We start from the raw sequence: 21,603 nt of genomic DNA on the forward strand, positions 1-21,603 counted from the left end.
AGGCTCCCGGTGCATGGAACCTGCTTCTCCCTCTGCCCGTGTCTCTGCCTCACTCTCTCTCTCTCTGTGACTATCACAAATAAATAAAAAATTAAAAAAAAAAAAAAGAAGCAGAGGAGAAAGTTTTTGTATTTCCACCATGAAAATGACCAACCTGCATATATGTGCTCACATGTGTTCTAGTGCTTGAACTCTTCCCATGGCCTGTGTACATCTCACCCTCCACTTCCCACTTCCATGCTCACGTGATCCCACCCCCTTTGGTCAGTGTTATTCAGTGGCCATCTCTCCTGGGATGCCAAATCTTAACTTCTCCTCAATTATTCCCATCAGTCTATACATGTGCTGTGATAGCTTTAAACAAACAAGCAAACAAATTACACTCTGTAACCACAATGTTTCTCTCTAGCTAGCTTCCTATTTCTCTCTCTCTCTCTCTCTTTTTATAGCAGAGCTCCTCTACAGTGTGATTTCATATTACTTTCTTCTTCTCTTTACTTCTTGTGATAACTTGAATCCACTCCAATTAGACTTACTCCCTGCTACACCAATGAAATCACTCTTGTTAGTCACTACTAACTGTATGTTATAGACATTGGTCAATCCTCCAGCAGCTAACTGGATCCTTTTGGCAGTCTGATAGAGATAACAGCTCTGGTCATAGTTTTAGCCCCTTTCTAACTATATGGACCTGGGTCAGTTATTTAACCTCTCTTAAACTCAGTTTCCTATCTTTAAAATTGGGATGATACTCTTAACCTGCATATGCGCAAAGTGTTAGTGCCCATCAAGTGATACTATGGCTAGGGAAGCATGTTAAAAATAATGAGCCACACAAGTGGCATATACAGCAGTACCATTGCTACTAATTATTACTTATATTACTTTTGGCTTCCTACAAATCACTTAAAAAGTGAGTGTTCTTGTAGTTATGGGAAGAAGTAGGTATAAATCGTTCAGTATCAGTGTTGCTCTATTAGGGAGATCGGAAAACCTGGGTGGAGGGCGATTGGAGCTGCTGCTGACAAATTGTTTTCCAAATGGAGGCAATGAAACTCCAGTTTCTGATAAAGCTCATATAAAGGGCACTCTAGAAAGAACCCCTATCCTATATCAGTTTCCATCAAAGAAGAATGAAATATGACTACTCTTTTTATTACTACCAATTTAATTGAATTTTCCTTGGCCCTCTGTAATTGCTAAGAAGTAGAAAGGTTAGATTGCTCTGTTAGTTAATGTACCATTAAAGATATTTAATTGTTTTAATCGCAGATCATGGAAGGGTGTGAGCAATTAACATGAAGCAATTTCACACCTTAATTAATGTCACATGGAATCCCTTTGGAACTGTAGAAGAATTTTAAGTGCTGGTTCAGAAGCTATGTATTGCCAAAGGAGTGCACCCAATATGCTGTAAATACTTATTAAAAAGAGTTAAGAGGCACTGTGAACACAAAGATCTATATCTTCATTTAGAAAGAGATCAGAAGCAATATTTGTGTTCAGGAGAGAGATAGATATGGAAGAAGAATGTGGCAGGGAGAGGTAGGAGGGTTTTATTAAAGACTAAACTCGAAGCCAGGAAGATGCTTCTTTGAATGAGTTACACTGGCTTGGGAGAAGTTGTCACAGGCTGGCAGAGATCCAAAACTCAAAAGCTGGAGAGAAAGTGAGAATGAGAGAGAAAAAGAGAATTGCAGCCATTTGCTACGATTAAAACAATCGAAAGCATCCATGGTAGGTATTTTTTTGCTCTGTGTTTGTCTTTTAGTATGGTTAGGTCCAAAAGAGGATCCTGGGGGAAAAAATCATTTAGTTTTCTTTCCAGTCAATTGAAAAAAAATATCAAAATCAATTTGCCATTAGTATCCTCCCAATTAGGACTCTAAAGCATTAGGGATCCTGATTTGTTCAGTTCTCTGGTATCTCATTATATAGTCTTTGAAGAGATGATTTTCCTTCCAAATTTCAATTTTCGTTCTCTAATCCCTTAGTGAATACCATACCTCACATGTATGAATACCATACTTCACAGTTTCTCCAGGACGTAACCCAATAACACAATGTCCAGTTTCCAAGGGCAAACGAAAAATGCACTTTGGATTGATCTGACAATTTTGGGATACACAACTTTCTTACAAGGTCTTATCTTCCTTTTATTCCTATGAAACAGATGGCATTTGTAATCAACTTCATCTTTGGAAATTACTGAGGTTGAAGAAGATAAATTATTTTCTCAAAATTACTTAGCAAATCATTTGCAAAATTTTTATCAGAAGAATTAGATATTTATTTATCCTTGATTAATTGATTTGTATTAGGTTACTTTTTCTCAGTGTCAACTCAGTGCAATAATTGGTGTTAGCTCTAACTTAGTATAATAATTTAATTCAGCATTAGAATACAGCCATCTTAATAGCAGTAGGAAATGGCAAAATTTAACATGTTTAATATATGTAACTCCATGGTGTCAGTGTCCATTTACTCTATGGTAGATTAGGCTTAGTCCAATACATTGATCACAATAATCTGAATATTTGATCAAAATGAGCCTAGAATCACCAAATTCAGTTTAGAACACTAAGTCTGGATCCAGGTTGCCATCATAATCACTTGGACAATAAAATGAGAACACTCTGGAGATCTGGCCTGAGAATCTGTACTTTTTAAACACTCCAGATGGTTCAGATATTGATGTTTGGGAAACACTGTTCTATGTTATACTGCTGGCACTTAAATCAGGTTCTATTAGCTTAAATCAACAGGAAAAGATGGATCATTTATGTGCGTGCGTGTGTGTGTGTGTGTGTGACAGAGAGAGAGAGAGAGAGAGAGTCAGTCTTATCTCCCCACTGGAAAATATATTGGTGGAAATTAGCAAATGTTCCTTCATTTAGAGTTTAATATTTCTGTAGCAATGTCTCTCAATTGATATTTACTAATTTTACTGTAGAAACATATTTCTCTCTCCATGATTAAGTTCTTGAAGCTTAAGTCTTTGGAAAGTGCACATATTCTTTCCAGGAGGGAGGAACTAGATTCTGAATACCCAACCACCTGCAGGAGCTGAGTAATGTGCTTCTTGGAGGAGGGAAGAGAAAAGGAGGAGACTGCATCTTGTTCTTTGTCAAAGAGTATTTGGCTGCTGAATCTGAAGCTACAGAGAGAGATTACCACCAAGACTATTTAAATCTGGGGGAGTTACTTATCTGTGGTGTGAACAATGCTCTGAAAAGGCAAAACTGGGAATCAAGAAGCCTGTGCCGTTGTCTTAAATTCCAGGGGAGGGGACCCATGTAAGTAAAGGCTGACATGCAAGTGTACATAGTAATGGGTTTAAATATCAAGTCCGTCCATCTGTCTGAATAGATGCCCTTGCAACCCTTCATTAACACCACCTGTGTTCTAAACCGAGGCTGGAGAGTGAGACCGTGATAGGAAAGGGGCTGGTGGGTCATTATCCAATAATCAGTGAAGGACTGAAAGATCCTGGGACTGGCAGCGTTTAATTTTGGGAATCCTGACATTCAAAATGATATCATCATCAGGATTTGAGAAAAAGAAGAGCTATTTGAAAAATGAAACAAACCTTCTCCGACTTTCCTTCTGTAAGTGGTTAATCCCCTTCCCAAAAGAGGGGGAACATTTATAGGCCACAGTCAATACTGGACTCTCTTGGTAACTGTACAATGGTAGGTTTACAGGTTTATAAAAATTCCTTTAAAAACTAAAGATAACTGACAACCTTTCTGGTTAGCCAGCCATATGGCCAACCTCTTATAAAGACGTCATTTTCTTTCTTTTCTGAAAATGCCTTCTGCTTTATAATTGTCCTATGGAAAAATATATTACCAAAAACTTTCTTTACAACGAGTTATGGCTAGAAAGTCTTTCATTCTACTCCTCCTAAAAAAATTCATGAATCATCCATTATGGGAATAGCTCATAAAACTGTACTTTATTCATTCACTAATTCAATAAAGGAAATGTGTTTAGAATCATTTTATTTATAAATCCTAAGCTAGATTCCATGAAGGGACATGGTTTTATAATAAAGTGCTTATAAAGCATGCACAGAATGCCATTATTAAGGAACTTGAGGAATCATCTGCTCCAAATTCTTTTGCAGAGTAGGAAATGAAGCCTGCTAAAATTCATTGAAAAAGAAATGATGTATTCTTAATCTTTTTTTGCCTAGTTTCAACATGGCATTCCTATAACTATCCTATCTGATTATCTACCACAATGAACTTATCTTGTCATATCATGTATGCTTTTGTCCATTTTGCATGGTTTAGAGCTTACTATTCAAGTTGTATCATAGTATAACACTTCTACTTTGCTATGGCTAATTTTTCTAATTATCAGCATATCCACAGGCTTATTTCAGATTGAAGAGCAATATAGTATACGGAGTAGGTGTATAGACTTTGGCAGTAGGCTTCCTAGACTGCAATCCCAGCACTGTATTAATCTAGCCCTTTGATTGGACAGCTTATTACTTAATTACTTTAAATATTGGTTTCTTCACCTATAAAATGCGGGTAATAAGAAAAGGTTGTTGTGAGGTTTAATGATGGTAACATATGCAACCTGCCTAGCCAACAGTAAACTATATAGATGCAGTAAGACTAGTAATAGTAGTAGTAATAGTGGTGGCACGAGTAGCTTGGGGATCCCAGCAAGGAGAAAGAAGTTCTCACTGCATAGTAGAATAATGCCTAACAAAACCTCAAGTGCACATATCTTTGATAATAATGGTAATGATATAATTATATCACTTGATAATATAAAGCATAGCTGCATGGAGAAGCACTGGGAATTTGTTCACATTTTTGCATTATAATAATGATATCAAAGTACAAAAAAGGTGTGGGAGAGCTGACCAATTTCTTAGGTCTGTTACAATATAAAAACATGAGAGAAGCAAATAGGAGACATTTATTCAAAAGCCCTTGCTAGGGTCATACTATGCTATATTGAGGTTACATTTCAGACTTCAGACTGTAAGCAGTTTCACTTGTCTTCACAAAGATTAAGCACTTGCTTGCTTGAGCCAGAATGCCTTGGCTTGGATACTGACTCTGCCACTTACAAGCTGCTTGATATGGCACAAATTACTTAATGTCTCCGTGCTTCATTTTCCACATTTGTAAAATTATATTAATATTAGAATCCATTTCATAGAAATGGAATGAATAATAAAAGAGGGGATAACTGAGACAGGTTTAGCACAATACCTGTTGGAAGCAAGCATTTATAGAACTGTTAGCTAATTTGTTCAAAAAAGTGAAACTTGCTAAGACAAAAGTCAAAGACATTTCTAGGGAATTAAAAAGTCTTTGTTCTGAAACAAATGCATTCTTGTTTTCATCTTTGCAAGCGATGCTTATCAAATTCTACATATTCCATACCTAAATTTTCATTCCCATCATCCAAAAAGAGATGAAGAGCCTTGGAAACATATCTAAATATTAGTGATTCTGATTTAGAATGAACTTTCTTTTCCCCCTCAGAACAAAAGGAAAATCATTCTAAGACATCAATAAATAAGAAAAATTAAGAATAAAACAATGAACCAAAAGCTCTTAATAAGAAAATTAGGAAATCAGGGCTCTTCTAAAGTTAAGATGATGGCAAGCTGAAGCAGAGGATCTTACTGTCCCGGTCTGTTATTCTCTAAAAATACCTGAGCATTTATTTGGCATGTAGTGATCCAGAAGAAATAGTACATTGCTAGGCTTCCCTGCACCTAATGCAACATCCTGCCTGGGCTGTACTCAGCATGATGTAAGTATCTTATGGCAACCGAAGGGGACCTTCTTGAAGAGAACACTGGCACGGGGTTTGCCTCTGCCCTTTTCATCCCTTCTTCTTCCCTCTGTCTAGGATGAAGATGCTGGTTGGACCATGGGCATAAAAGTCAATCGAGAGCCATTGTGTGGTGCAACTGTACAACACACTAGGGAGAGTGGCTCTCAGAGCTGGACATAGTTGAGGTCCCTAACAATTGGGAAGCCACAGAACTGGCCCTGCACAGCAGGTTTCTTGATTTGGTTTGTGAGAATAAAACTCTGTATGATTAAGCTGTTCTTAACATGGGTTTTCTATCGTACCTAGCCAAATCTAATTCTAAAGTAGACAATCAGGACTGTCTAGTAGCCTCTTTCTATGTTTGTACTGAAATGCAGCAATAAATTTAGAATTTAAGCAGCTGTAAGACTAGGAATATGGTCACTGAATGCATCACTCTTGGAAATGTGTACATGGTCATACAATCTCAAGAAACTTGACTAGCCAAAGTGCAGACAGCAGTCATGATTAGGTGGGTAAATTATAGGTGTGTTTTTTCTTTTGTGGGGGAGTCGGTATGAAAAGCATTATCTACAAAAAGAGCAAATAAAACAAGTGGATTTTTCCTTTCCTTTTACACTTTCCTGAATTTTCGAATATTGTTAACAAGCTTGTGCTACTTTTGTTTCAACAACAACAAAAAGTCTGTTTAAATGCACAAATAAAAATGATGTGACAGAGGGGATGTGGGCAGGGGAATGGGTGAAATAGATAAAGGATATTAAGAGTACATTTATCTTGATAAGTACTGAAAAATGTATAGAATTGTTCAATCATTATATTGCACAGCTGAGATGAATATAATGCGTATGTTACATACATGTATAACATGTATGTTAATTATGCTCCAATTTAAAAAAATGATGCAAATGTTTTAATAGTTTATTCACACTGCACCTGGAGTGTTTTTGTCTCTGGAGCTCTACCTCTCACCTCTAATGGTCTGACCTGGCCTAGCCTTGAAATTACATTTAAATAATCAGCTTTTCAATATCTTTTTTTTTTCTTGTTTGGTGGAAGTGATAGCTCTTTCCTTAAATCCCAATATCATTCTGGCAACATGTAGTACATAACTTTTTTACATTGTACTATTCCCATCAATACACATATTTCATATCTAAGAATATTATGAGGTTATCTGGAGCATATGTAATTCTTTTTTGTTTTCATACTTACCTATTCATTTGTTTATTCATGTGTGCACTTATCCAATTGACAACAGATTATTGAATATCTCTTTATGATATGCAAGATATTACAAGAAACAAGGATATATGACGAAAAATAAAACTTGTTCCACGCATCCAAAAAATGATCAAGCCATGGATAACGGGATAGTGTGGCAAACAGGTAAATTTAATACAATGTGATCAGTTCTAGGGGAAAGGATTATATATGACAATAAAGTGACAGAGAGGCCCCTCACCCTGCAGGGAGTCTGCTTCTCCCTCTACTTGTGTCTCTGCCTCTATCTCTGTGTCTCTCATGAATAAATAAATAAAATCTTTAAAAAAATACATTACATGAAGGAAAGTTCTGTTTTGTGTGGTTAAAAGCACAGGGTCTGAGAGGAGTTTTGAGAGGGACCAGGAGCTTCAAATGCCACAGGTCCCTCCAAATGCCACAGGTCCCTCCCTGTGCTTTGAACATAATGTTGACTGAACAAATGTTTGTTGACTGTTACACTCATAGGTACTGTGCAACAGCCATTGTGATCCTACACTGGCTGACCTGACATGCCTTATAGATATTTAGGGGACACAAAGGCTGGCTAAATTGCAGAATTGTAATACATTGCCTCAATTCCCTCATTTCCACAGACAAAGAGGCTGAACTAATGTTTTAAGTGATTATAATGTGACTTTCAGAAAGGAAGGTTATCGGTAAATGTCTAGGTCACCGCTACTTCAAACCCTATGTTAAAAACCTTGACTGAATATAGCAAAAGTGGTTACTCCAATGGTATATTCTCATCTCCTGTAAGGAACAAGTCACCCAAAATGGATTTCCTTGCCATAAAATTATTCGTTTCATCAATCAATTTGAAAATAAGTATTAAATGATCATGAGAAGGGAGGTTATAGGCTCGACTGAGAAGGGAAAAATTGAAAACTGCAAATATTTATTGGTCACAATAAGTAGCATACTATTTTCTTTCCTTAGAAAACACAAAAAAATTAATACACCATATTGTTAGATTTGTTCACAAAAATGTATAGATTAGGATATAAACATATTTCTAAAGGTTTTTTGCAAACTTTAAATAACCATAATAGCATGATTGTCTTTTCAATGTGTAGCTTGAGAAATTAAATTCTTGTGTTCAACAGAGAGGGAAATTACATTCCAAATGGTAACTAGCACTATTTTTCTACTTTCAAGAATTTTCTTGCTTCTATATTCAGGCAGTTTTTTTTTTTAAATAAGTGTCAAGTATTTATAAGAGAATTTTTTTTCTCTTTTAAGTAAGAAGTCCTATCATGTTTTCTGAAACTTTGTTTTGATCGGTTGCATCCTAAGTAAACTCCACCGAACAGGGGATAAGGAGCAAAATTGGCATCAACACACAGAAATCAAAGTCTAAAAGAAAAGAAGTTCATTTCATACCTTCAATAGGTTTTGGTACAAAATGTGATGAGGGCTTGGTTTTCTTCACTCTGTTTCCCTTCATAATTTGACCTTCTTTATTGAGTCCCAAAAACCATGCTCGGCCTGATTCTTGCTGACGGTACAGTGTAGAAGAATAAATCACATAGTAGTTTTCAAATACAGATTCCTTAAATTTGCATTCTGGAGTGAAAACATCCTGCAGAAGAAGGTACAAAAGAGACAAAAGATTTAAAAGTGAAATAGCAAATGCTTAAATCCAATGAACTTGAAATATAGGTCCTGTATTAAGAACAAATTGGAGGAAAAAAAAACAAGAACAAATCAGAGGCAATTACACATAATTTCTAGTGGCACTTGGTTTCAAAGATTCATCATACAAAATCAAGAAGCAAGATTTCTTTTCTAAACAACCTTTATTTCACAGAACACAACTGTCCAGCTTGAATCACTTGTTGGGCTAACATCATGCAAGGCTGTGCCCAGGTCTGGTCCCAGTAAAATGTTTTGTAAATTTAAAAGATTGACTATTGCACATTTTAGTGGTTCTTATCATGTAAAATGTATGCCTGGGAACCAAAATCAAATACAACCACAGCACACACAGGCTCACAGATGTTTTTGAAGGGACTACCCTTAAATGTACATAAATGTATTACACAGTCAAAGCTTGTAAAATTTTTCAACTTAATAATAAAAATTTCAGGCAATATACCCAGGGACAAGGAGTAAATAAATATTGCTACTATGTTGTATGATCTTCAGTGAAACATAGAATAAAAGTTTTAATTCAAGAAGGAACTTTAAAAATCCTCGACTTCAACTTTATCATTGGATAAGTGAGACAACCAAAAGGTTATCTGATTAAGTTATACATGCACACACACACACACACACACACACACACACACACACACACCACACATTACTGCATCAATGCCAGAACTCACATTTCATGCTTCACAATCACTGCCTCTCACAAGATGACCTTTTCTGTTTGAGTCTTGTTCAGTGACTTACAATGAGATTTTATAATCAATACAATGAAATCAAATCCTAATATTACAAATGGAAAAAATATTTGTCATGGAATGAAGAAATTCCTCCCCTTCTAAGATGAGAAGAAAAGCAAATGTGATAGCATCTTCTTCAACCACATGTAAATAAGAATCCTATATATAAAACACATTCACAATCATCACTGCTGTCCTCGTAACGTACTAGAAGAATCTCTTCCTCGTAATCCTTTAAGTGTAAGGTTCCAATGGTTTAATGTGTTACACCTGCAGTTAAGTTACTAGAAATATGCGGGACTAATGCTGGGTTGAAACCATGTCCATCTAGGTGATACTCACAGACTAGTCCCCAGGATTCATTTGCAGAAAGCTACAGTGATTCATCGATGGGTGTTAGTAAAGGCCTTCAGTGATAAAAAGACACTGCTTAAGAGACTCTCTTGATTTTAAATGGTTCTAAAATTATAGAGCAGGAAAATGAGAATGAAATGATGGGGAGGGGAATGGGAAGGCAATTGTGAATATTATATACATATGTATATATAATACAGATAGATTATATATTATTGATAAATATTGATAATAAATACTATCTATATTATATTGATAATAACAATATAATACCATAGGACACTCTCAATTTTAAATAAACCTAGTGGCTTAAGAATCAAAAACCTAAAAAGTCTCTACATTTTATAGTGACATTACTCACAACCACTTTTGCTCCTCCTAGCTTTACTTCCAGAGTGTATGCTTTCCAACTCAACTAGGAGTACATAACATACAATTCCGTATAGTTAATATAATTAAATGGTAGCATAATTACAATTTAACTCCATCCCATTCTTTGTACATCTCCATTTCCTCCTTCCTGTTCTAGATACAATACTCCACGACATGTACAATGGATGAATGAACACTTTATTGCACTGTAGCCACTGCTCTCTTTGCTGTTTCTCAAAAACAACAAGCATAACCCATTCCAAGTCCCTCACAATTGAGATCCTCAGTTCTTGAAAATGCCTTCATATTAATATGGTTTGATCTCTCATTTCATTCAGGTCACTGCTCAAATGTGACTATCTCAGAGAGCTTTCCTGACTGCTTTATATAATTTAGCACCTCCTCACTTTCTAATCCTTTACCTTGCTTTTTTTCCTCCATAGCTTAACACTAGCTGGCATATTACATATGAATTAAGCTCCATGAAAGTAAGCACCATGATTGTTAATTCCCCTCATATCCCATCTATCCATAGTAGTTGGAATTAAAAAATATATACTCTGAATCAAAATAATTTGATGGAAATCTTCATAAAACCTTTTATTCCCATATTTCTGTAACCTGTGTTCAAATTGGGAAGATCACTTTCTGTCTTAGGTTCCTTGTTCCTCTAAGTGTAAAAGAGAACCTTGTTGAACTTGGTAATCTCAAATATCCCTTTTGATTTAAATGTTCCATAGCTTATCATTCATATTCAATGGTTAAATAATTTCTTAAAATTAAGGAGTCCATATGAGATATTGTTATTTTTTTAAGATTTTATTTATTTATTCATGAGAGATGCACAGAGAGAGAGGCAGAAAGACAGGCAGAGGGAGAAGTAGGCTCCCTGCAAGAAGCCCGATGTGGGACTTGATCCAGGATCCCGGGATCACGCCCTGAGCCAAAGGCAGATGCTCAACTGCTGAGCCACCCAGGCATCCCAAGATATTGTAATTAAAAAAAAGAAAAACAGTGCTTACCTATAAAAAATTGTGATGATATATTGTTATTTAGAATATCAAATAGAAAATGTAATCAAAGAAAATAAACTTTGCTATTATACAAGTAGTTATGACTAATGACTCTATGATATGTAAAAATTACTGACTTTCCAAACATATGCTAGATAAAAAGGGCCCTCTATATTGATTTTTTTCCTTTCCATTTAAAAACCAAAATCTTTTTTTTATCTACAAAAATATCTCCCTGTTTGCTGTGCTACTTTTTTATTAGATTGTGTATAAAGAAGAAAGAAATTAAAGACTTGAGTCTTGCAACACAATTTATGTCCAACAACTCTAGAGATAGATAGTTCCTTTGGTTATAACTCTTGAATATGTGGATGTGAATCTTTTGATTTCTTAACTTCCTTAATGGCTTTTAGATGTACAGAATTTGAAAATCCTTGGCATATTAGCAGTTGCTCCATCAACTGTGTTGTCAGACATAATGATATTAAGTCAAGCAAGAGAACTTTTGTTTTCCATCCTGACAAGCGGCAAAGAAAATGCTAAAATACATTATCTCAAATGAAGTATTTTTTAAAAAACTAAATTGCTTTAATAGAACAAATCTAATTTTATAACTTAAAAAAATTTAGCATATATGGAATCGTTACCTATATACTTTTGAGATAATTTTTACTGGAAAACTACTGAACTGATTTTTCTAAAAACAAAGCTTCTTTGTTAACACAGTCTTTGCATTATCTTACAAGACAACAGTAAATTTATATCATCAGAAAATAATGAAAACTGTGGTACATTGGAAACAATTTTGGAGGCAGACATAAAGATTCAAATCTCCAATTTTTTTATTTGGACAAGTTATTGAATTTCTCTGAAGCTCAGTTTTATGATCTATAAGTTAATATTAATTATACTTTCACTATAAGATTGAATCATTAGACAATAAAGATGTGCCTAACTTAGTACCTGGCATGTCACTCACTTTATTTACATCTAGTTAACACTTTTTCGGTTATATATGATATTACAAATGAGAAAGGTTAGCCTGAGCAGTCGGTTGAGAAAAGTCACTCCAATTGTAGAATTCAATAATGTTTTTCCCTATATGACAATGCTGCTTAAGGATCAATTTGGCCATTGTTATAAAGTATACAGATAAATAGATGATTTCTTTTTCCGGTAGAGGATGTTTTTTATCAATCTGAGATAAGTGACATGAGTTTCAGATTCTTCACACCTCCTAAAGAGGCATAATGCCACATAACCAATTCACTTAGCCTCTAGCCCATAGCTTGCAAGTATGGAAGTGAGGTAGGAATGGGGAATTGAAAAGGCAGGTGGGTGGATGAGAAGATACATCATGTTGCAGTGACTGTTATCATGAAAATTATTTCCAGAATTCTGAATATTCTAGAGGCAGAGCAGATATTGAGGGAACAGAGTGATTTTCCATTAAAAACACCATTACTTCTTATGAAGTGAGCATGGACACAGGATGTAACTATGAGTTTACAAATCAAGGCAAGTACATTGACTACCTTCAGTACATTGATGAAACAGGAAGAGTATACATCCTCTGGTAGGCCTCTGGAGCCTCAGTCTCTGTTTTCCTCTCTGGGGGTAAGGATGGAAGTGGGGACATTTTCAAATTACCATATTTCAACATAACCTCTGTTATACCTTTTGGGAAATCATTTTGAATACTCCAAGGGGCTCCGGAAATTATCAAGTAAGGTTGGAAATATATTTTTACATGAAATTTTCCAATTTTTAAAATTCTATGTGTCAACTTCCATGAAGTCAGAATAACTGGTATCAAACTTCCTGATGTAACAATTATAAATACTGGACAAAACATATGAGGCAACAGTTTCCAGACACTTATCAACTGAAATTGCTGGGCTTTGATCTTTGAGAGAAGGAAAATATATGAGATAAGTATTAAATTAATCCTGGCTTTCTGCAAGAGGTACTTTTCAACCCTGGAATGGAGAAGTAAAGCTAAAGTATTGCACTGTGGTTATTTTGAACTGTGGAGGCAGAAACTGTTGTTTAGGAATGCTAAGGGGACTTGAATTTATAGATTAAAGTGTCAGAGAAAAAAATCTGATCTAATGGAGGTCAGGAGATTATATGGGAATTTCCCAAGGATCCTGGGATTATGGATACACTGAATATGCTCAGGATAAGACTCCTCAAGGCCGAGTTTAGAGCAACTACTACAGAACTGAGAACTCAATAGAGATACAAGAGGTTGTGCAGGGCTGAGGAATGCTGAACTTCTAGAAAAGCCAGAAAGGAAAGACCTTGATATTGGACATTTCACTGGAGACCTCAGAACAGCCAGTTTAGAGTTAATGACCACACCGTAATTAAGGTCCCCTTACCCCCTGGATTAAAGACAGAAGCAAAATAACTAAGACCTAAACACACACACACATATCCCAACAAGATCAAGATGATCTACTAGTAATTTATCTAAATGCCAGGAAATAAACACACCATCTTTATCAAAAGATGGTGCAATTCACTGTACAATATATCATACAAATATCTACCATACACTACAAAATCATAAAACATGGATATAAGCAAACAGTGATGTAACCCATAATCAGCCAATTAAGCACTCAATTAAAACAAACACAAAACAGAAGGTGACCCAGACATCCAAATTAATAGACAAGGACTTTAAAATAGCTCCTATAAATGTTGTAGGATTTAAATTAAAAAGGGCATATGAGTAAACAAATAAGAAATATCAGAAGAAAAATTGGAAATGATGGAAAAAAAGAACCAAATGAAAATTTGAGAAGTAAAAAGGTCAGTATTTGAGAGGGGAAAAAAATTATTGGATGTACCTATTAACAAACTGGAAAGTGGCAAATGAAAGCATCAGTGAATTTGAAGACAGATAAACTGAAATTATCCGGATAAGATACACAGATAAATGAAGATTTAAACACACACACACACACACACACACACAAAGAGCAATCTGTTGACACCATCTAACCTATGTGAAAGAAAAAGAAATAGAGGGGATCCCCCGGGGTGGCCCAGTGGTTTAGTGCCTGCCTTCAGCCCAGGGCGTGATCCTGGAGACCTGGGATCCAGTCCCACCTCGGGCTCCCTGCATGGAGCCTGCTTTTCCCTCTGCCTGTGTCTCTGCCCCCCCCACCCCGTGTCTCTCATGAATAAATAAATAAAATCTAAAAAAAAGAAAAAGAAAAAGAAAAAGAAATAGACAAAACAGAAGCAAAAAATAAAGATAAAGAAAAAAATTTTTAATAAAGCAGAGAAAGGAAAAGTACAAATCAAGTACCATCGTAAGCAAATGGAAAAGACAAGACAACGGAATCAAGTCATTAAAATGCTAAAATAAAAAACAAACTGAACCCCTAATTCTATATCCAGTGCATATAGCCTTCAAAATTGATAAGGTGAAGATTTTTCAGATAAACTAAATGAATTCACTTCCAGCAGACTTGCATTATAATAAACGCTGGAAGATGTTATTCAGGCTAAAGGGAAATTATGTCAAATGGTAAGTAGGTTATATAGGAAGGGATAAATAGCACTGAAAATCATAAATATGTTGACAAATATAAAAGAACATGCAGGGGATCCCTGGGTGGCTCAGTGGTTTAGCACTGCCTTGGGCCCAGGGCGTGATCCTAGAGACCCGCCGGGATGGAGTCCAACGTCTGGCTCCCTGCATGGAGCCTGCTTTTCCCTCTGCCTGTTTCTCTGCCTCTCTCTCTCTCTCTCTATCTCTCATGAATAAGTATATATAATCTTTAAAAAAAATAAAAATAAAAAATAAAGGAACATACATTTTCTTCTTTTAATTAAAAAAAACATTGCATTGAAAGAGTTCTAGTGTAAGTGTGTGTGTATATACATTCTACATTGCACTGTAGAAAGGACAAAGATTGAACTGAAACATATTGTTTTATGGCTCTCATATTTTACGTCAAGTGTCTTAATATTAATTCTAAGTAGCCTGTCATTAAGTAAGAATGCCTGTTGTATTCTATAGAGCAAAAACTATAAATATATTACACACACACAAAAGGTAAAACTAAGAAACCAATATAGGGATTTAAATGAAACATAAAACATATTAATTAAAAAGAAATTAGGAGGGAAATGGAAAAATAAAAATCAGATGAGATAAATAGAAAACAAATAGCAAATGGTAGATTTAAACCGAACCACATTGATTATCACTTTCAATGTAAACAAAGTAAACAGTGCAATTAAAAGGCAGAACCTGTAAGACTGAACAAAAATGCAAAATGCAACAGTATTCTGTCTATAGGTGATATCCTTATATCTCATGGAGGCTGAAAGTAGAAATATGGGGAAGACACACACAAGTCAAAAGTAAGCATAAAAAGTAGATATGGCTATATTAATGTCAGACAAAGGATACTTCAAGACAAGGAGCATTGTCAGAGGTAAAAGGGAGCATTTCATAGCAATCAGAGGTAAGCCATCAGGACTTAGACGTAATAATCTTACATATGTGCCTAGTAACAGTCCTTCAAAGTATATGAAGCAAAGTAACAGAATTGAAGGGAGCCAACAAATAAATCCACAATCACAACTAGAAATTTTAATAATCTCCTCTCAATAATTGTTAGAATATGTGGCAAAATTCAGTAGAGATCTAGAAAATCTAAGCACTATCAAACAACATGATTTAATTAATATTGTAGAACACTACACTGAGCAAAAGCAAAATGAATATTTATATGCTAGCTCATATAAGTCAAAAGACTGATATCTTACAGAGTATCTTCACTGACAACTAAATTAAATTAGAAATTAATAAAACTTAGGGTGCCCGGGTGGCTCAGTCAGTTAAGCATCTGCTTTTGGCTCAGGTCTTGATCTCAGCGTCCTGGGATCAAGTCCCATATAGGATTCCCTGTTCAGCAAGGAGTTTGCTCCTCCCTCTCCCTCTACCACTCATCCCTGCTCCTGTGCTCTGTCTCTCACGTGCTCTTTTCTCTCTCAAATAAATAAATACAATCTTTTAAAAATATATTTAAAAAAGAAATGAATAAAACAAGTATCTTAAGGAGCTGTGAATATTTGGAATTAAACGAAAGATTTGTATAGAATGGGTCAAGGAATAAATCACAAAGGATATTAGAAATAGTTCTAGCTGAATAATAATGAAACACAAAATGTCAAAATTTGTAGGATGCAGCCAAGGGAGTGCTATCAGGGAATGCAGATAAATTCCCATATTATAATACATGTACCCATTAACCCACTTTTGGGAATTTGACCTACAGATATAGAAGCAAGTGTGTAAAACGGACTATGTTCAAGATTATATTCACGGTAAAGTGGCATGTAGTATCAAAATACTGGAAATAATCTAAATGTAGCTCAACAGAGGATTAGATATATTTTGCCATGTCCACACAATGGAATATTACACAGCAGCTGATGACAATAAAGCAACTCATGTTTTGCTACTGAAAGATCTCTAAGGTGCATTGATCAATAAAAGCAGCAATCTGTAAGTGTGTGTATTTGCATAAATACTACCATTTGTATTAAATATACACAGATCCAAAATGCATGTCTTTATTTGTACATGGCACCATTTGTGTTAAATATGTACATAAATGGTATTTGCTTATATCATGTTTAGAAAGTTCTTGAAAGGGATCCCTGGGTGGCGCAGCAGCGGTTTGGCGCCTGCCTTTGGCCCAGGGCACGATCTTGGAGACCCGGGATCGAATCCCACGTCGGGCTCCCGGTGCATGGAGCCTGCTTCTCCCTCTGCCTGTGTCTCTGCCTCTCTCTCCCTCTCTCTGTGTGACTATCATAAATAAATAAAAATTTATATAAAAAAAGAAAAGAAAGTTCTTGAAGGATACACAAGAAGCTGGCGCGGGCGTTTTTCTCATGGGAAGAGATTTGGATAGTTGGAGAGTAAAACGGTAAGAAGTAGACTTACTCTCCTCTGTGCATGTATTACTGCTTCAAATAGTAAATTAAATTAAGGGGGAGGAGAAACTGTTGGTCAACTAAAATTAACCTACGAGCTAAATACAGCTTTCAGACCTCTAATGTAGAGTACAGCTTCTTTTAAAATAGTTCTATTTCAAATGTGATAAAACTTAGCCTCTGAAATAGAAATTTACTTAAAACAGGCTCACACAACAAACAAAAGCCTCATGATGACGAGGATATACCCTAGGATCACCTGAACCCGTATCAAGGAATAGTATGCTTCCTGTGAAAAGTTATTGAACGAAGAAGATCAGTGAAGCCCCCATTAAATAAATCACCCAAATGGACCAGCTGAGTGATGGAGAATAAACATGATCTTTTACCCCATCCTTCATGTGAAGTTGATTAGAGTGCCAGAATAACCTTGAGCCTAGTACAAGAATATACATTTAAAAAAAAGTCATAATCTTTCTTTGGACTCTACTTCTTTCAGTCTCCAGCCTTTCTGTAATTTGGATCCCCCAACATTCAGAGGACCCCAAATTTCTCCAGCAATACTACCTAAATCTCAACCAAAGTTGGCATGAACACTGTGGGCTTTCCAAACAATGGTGGAAATTCACCTGTGAATATGCAGTAAAGAGGTTTATTGGGGTAATGTGTCACTATAGGCATGCTACAGAAATATTCCCACCGTCAATGGGAGAAACAACCTCAGAATTTGCTTGTGTTGCTTACTCATTGGGTTTAAATTACACTTCTTCATTTAAATATCTTCCTGGCAGTGATTACAATGCTCAGTGACTGGAACATTTCTCAGTGAGGAACTTCTGTTATGGTCAATGAAAGAGAAATATGGGCTGGGATACACTGTGGCTGCAGAACACCTGTGAGGCAGGACTGCGGCGATGTGGCTGTAAGATATTGCACACAACACTAAACCTTTTATTAATCTAGAAGGAATGTAAGATTAAAAAAAAAAGCAAAGAGAATGAGTCCTGGTATCATGTAGGTACCCAGCAGGTGTGAATAAACTGCGACCCGATATTCTATGCCTGGCAATGCTACAAAACCACATCTCACAGGTGTGTTCCACTCAGCGTCAATCAAGCCCACACATACAGTCACACCAGTCACTTTATTTTGACAGGCTAAAGAATAATCTGCTAGACAAATAGTTCTGATAGAACTGAAAAGCTAGAGTTGTAGTTTTGTTTTGTTTTTTTTTAATAAACATCTTTGCTGCAGTGTACCTTGCTGTGATGATGAGCCTTCAGAAGGATAATTCAAAGTAGACATATTCGCCACTAAAGAGTAGTCAAGAGTGAGGGGGCCTGGTTCATTTAGTGCTTTTCTCTAAAGTCCAAGGTTATTGAATATAATTTACCTCTATCATATTTCAAGTATACTGTCACTTGGATAGAGAGATGATAAGTACACTTGTTTGATTTCATAAAAGGCACTAAAAATAAAGGAAATTCGTAGGTTCTGTCCTTATGATGAACATAGAATCCTTGAAATTTAAAGCTGCAAATATATAGTCTGATTCTCCATTTTGGAGATGAAGAAATCAAGGTCTTCAGAGGGAGGAAATGAAGCAATTAAGATCATGCTGCTAGATACCAGTAGAGTCAGGATTAGAATAACGGTATCTAGTCAGGGATCTTCTCTCTCTAGGCTACAGTGCTCTGGTTAGGATTTATGCCCTTTCATAGATAAGGATAACCAGGTAAAATAGGCTTTGTACTGACAATTGTGTGTATTTTCCATTAATCAAATGACTTCTACCAACGTGGCTCAATCGCTCTAACAGCGTTACCCCAGTTACCTGTTACAGCAAATACACTTTGTTTATAGTCATTTTGTAGGTATCATGCTCTTAAATCACAGAATAGGCATTGGTATCACACCAAGAGGCAAAAAGGCAAAAATGGGTGACCATTTTTTATATAAACAGGATAAAAACATAGTAAATTTGACTAATGGTTTTACCTGGAGATGGTAAATGGAGCAGAGATCGTGTTCTTCAAAGTAGAATTGGCATTTGTACGAAGAGAACACGGAGTCAAAGAACAGGGACAGGTCTATGCAATTCTGAAACTTAATGGCCATCCTACTACCTAATGGTCCTATTTGTGCACATTTTGAGTTTGATTCATTTGTGATTCAGGACTCACGACATAGTCCTAGAGTAATTTTCTTTTGCAAACTAAAAGGTGACAAGTCACTCAAAACATCTCCTCAGACCCAACAATAATGGTAGACCAATGAAATGGTTCTGCAAGCATGAATGTTTACCTACTTGTCTATTTGTATAGTATTTGATTACAAATCCACAAAAAGAAAAGATTCAGACAAATATGGGTAATTCATGTTATCTTCATCATCAGGTTCCTAAACCACCTCATACAAATGCATCCATCTTAATAGGTTATATATTATATGCCTTTTTCATCTCCCTCAGATTCTATCACAATTTATATACATATTTCACTTGTTGCTTCTACTATGCTTTCACATGTGGCAAATCCTCCCACCTATATCTGTACATCCAAATCTCAATTACTAGAAATAAAATGCACTCTCAATTATTCTTAAAACCTACTTCAAATTCAACTTTCTTCATAAAATCTCACTGTCAGGTGAAAAATCATCTTTTTTTCTTCTGATCACCACAACACAAGCAATTTATCCATGGCTCTCTGGATGTAGCGGTCACTTTTAATTCATATTACATGTATCTACAAATATGACTTTACTATGTACAGCTTATTTGAGATCAGTATTTCTCTCTTACTTTTTGAATCTGGCACAGTACCTGGCACCTGGTAGCTTTTCCATAAATGTTTGTAAATTCGTAAGGAATAGATGAATATAGCCCATTACAAATGTCTGGAATAGTTTGGTGAAATAGCCTTTGTAATGGTTCATCAAGCCTAGCATCGATGTATCTCCTGTAATTAAACCTCTTTTGAGCCAACATGCAAACAAAATTCATAAGCCAACTATACATTTTCTTATTTCTTTGTTTTATAATTGAAATTCAAAGGTTATAGCCAACAATCAACAAATTAATTGCCTTTATTCTTTCAGAAAATATCTAAAAGAGAAAATAAAAATAAACAGTACCATACATTCTCAAGGAGCCTACAATATAACGGAATAAACACATATAAATAACAACCTTTTCACATTCTATGTTAGCTTTCAAAAGATAAAAATTTTGTGCAGGATGCCTATAAGAGATATTATTTTCTTGAATTGAGAACCAATTATGTAGAAATTCAAATATATTTGAACTTGATAAAATCCATTAATATGTATTAAGCAAAGCAAACAAATGGTATTCTCGGTCTTAAAGAATATTAATAGAATGCTAATGCTTCTTTTTTGATATTAATAGTTTTAGAATTATATGTGAACCATTTAAGAGTAAATTCATTCTTTTGATATACTCCAAAATGTCACAGGTCTTGTTCAGTTCAGGTCTATATACTCATACTGCCCTGCATACATAAAATGCTGTTTAATATTTAAGTGTACATAAAATTTTCATATATATTTTTTCATATATATGTATATGGTTATGCACATATGAAGCTGACTAGTAAGAAGGCTATACTTCCATCTTTTAAATAAAATTCATTTTATTAAAGCCATTTTTAGGAAATACCAAATAGAATAAAAAAATATATTTTCAGATCATTGACTGTAAAAACCATCAATTGAATTTCGCTTAAATTGTATTTTATGGAGTTCTACTTTATCTGAAAAGGAAATAATTTGGACTCATTACCTATTTTGATTTTCATGCTCCTATGTAAAAAAATTAAAATAAATAAACAAATTAAACAATTTAAGAAAAACTGGAAAGAGCCACTGTCTAGAATGAGGCCTATATCCTTTTCTGCTGTTAATCTCAAATTCTTTTTATTACTTAACCTTTAAAGTTTGGGGTTCAGCTGCTGATAAGTAGTTATCATTTGACTTTGGTTTCCCCTGAAGTGTGCCCAACATGCACAGTCTTTGCTCTTTTCAGATATTTTGCAGTTTGACATTTTAAATGTCTTTTCTCCTTAGTAGAAGTCTGGATTATTAGAAATGAAGCCAAAAGGAAACTTGGAACTTTTCTAAACCATTTTACAAAAGGGAAAGACCCAGCACTGTAAGCCAACCTCAACACTGATGCTGTTCTCTTAACTTGAAGCCAAGTGGCAAAGTGTCCCAGTGTCTCACCAATTTAGCTTGCATTCAGTCTGAATAGAATCTGACCGTTTTCCCTAATAGAATCAGCATGCAAATTTCTAGCATTCAACTGCTGAAAAGCTGTATTTAAAACTACTGTGTGGGAGAGCAGAACAATATGTGAAGGAGATATTATGCTAGACTTGACAAGTTTTAGTTTCTGACACATG

General features: G+C 35.3%; 1 protein-coding gene across 3 annotated transcripts in view; it reads right to left on the reverse strand.

Annotated features, from left to right (window-relative positions):
* Window positions 1-21,603, reverse strand: part of FGF12 (fibroblast growth factor 12) — a 543,042-nt gene that overhangs the window by 16,114 nt on the left and 505,325 nt on the right. For all 3 annotated transcript variants that reach the window (XM_025425369.3, XM_025425368.3, XM_025425367.3), the window contains one exon: window positions 8,461-8,659. In XM_025425369.3, the coding sequence (XP_025281154.1) occupies window positions 8,461-8,659 (199 nt within the window). The remainder of the gene's footprint in view (window positions 1-8,460; window positions 8,660-21,603) is intronic.

The sequence above is a fragment of the Canis lupus genome, chromosome 34 (assembly GCF_003254725.2).
Source record: "Canis lupus dingo isolate Sandy chromosome 34, ASM325472v2, whole genome shotgun sequence".
NCBI classification, from domain to species: Eukaryota; Metazoa; Chordata; class Mammalia; order Carnivora; family Canidae; genus Canis; species Canis lupus.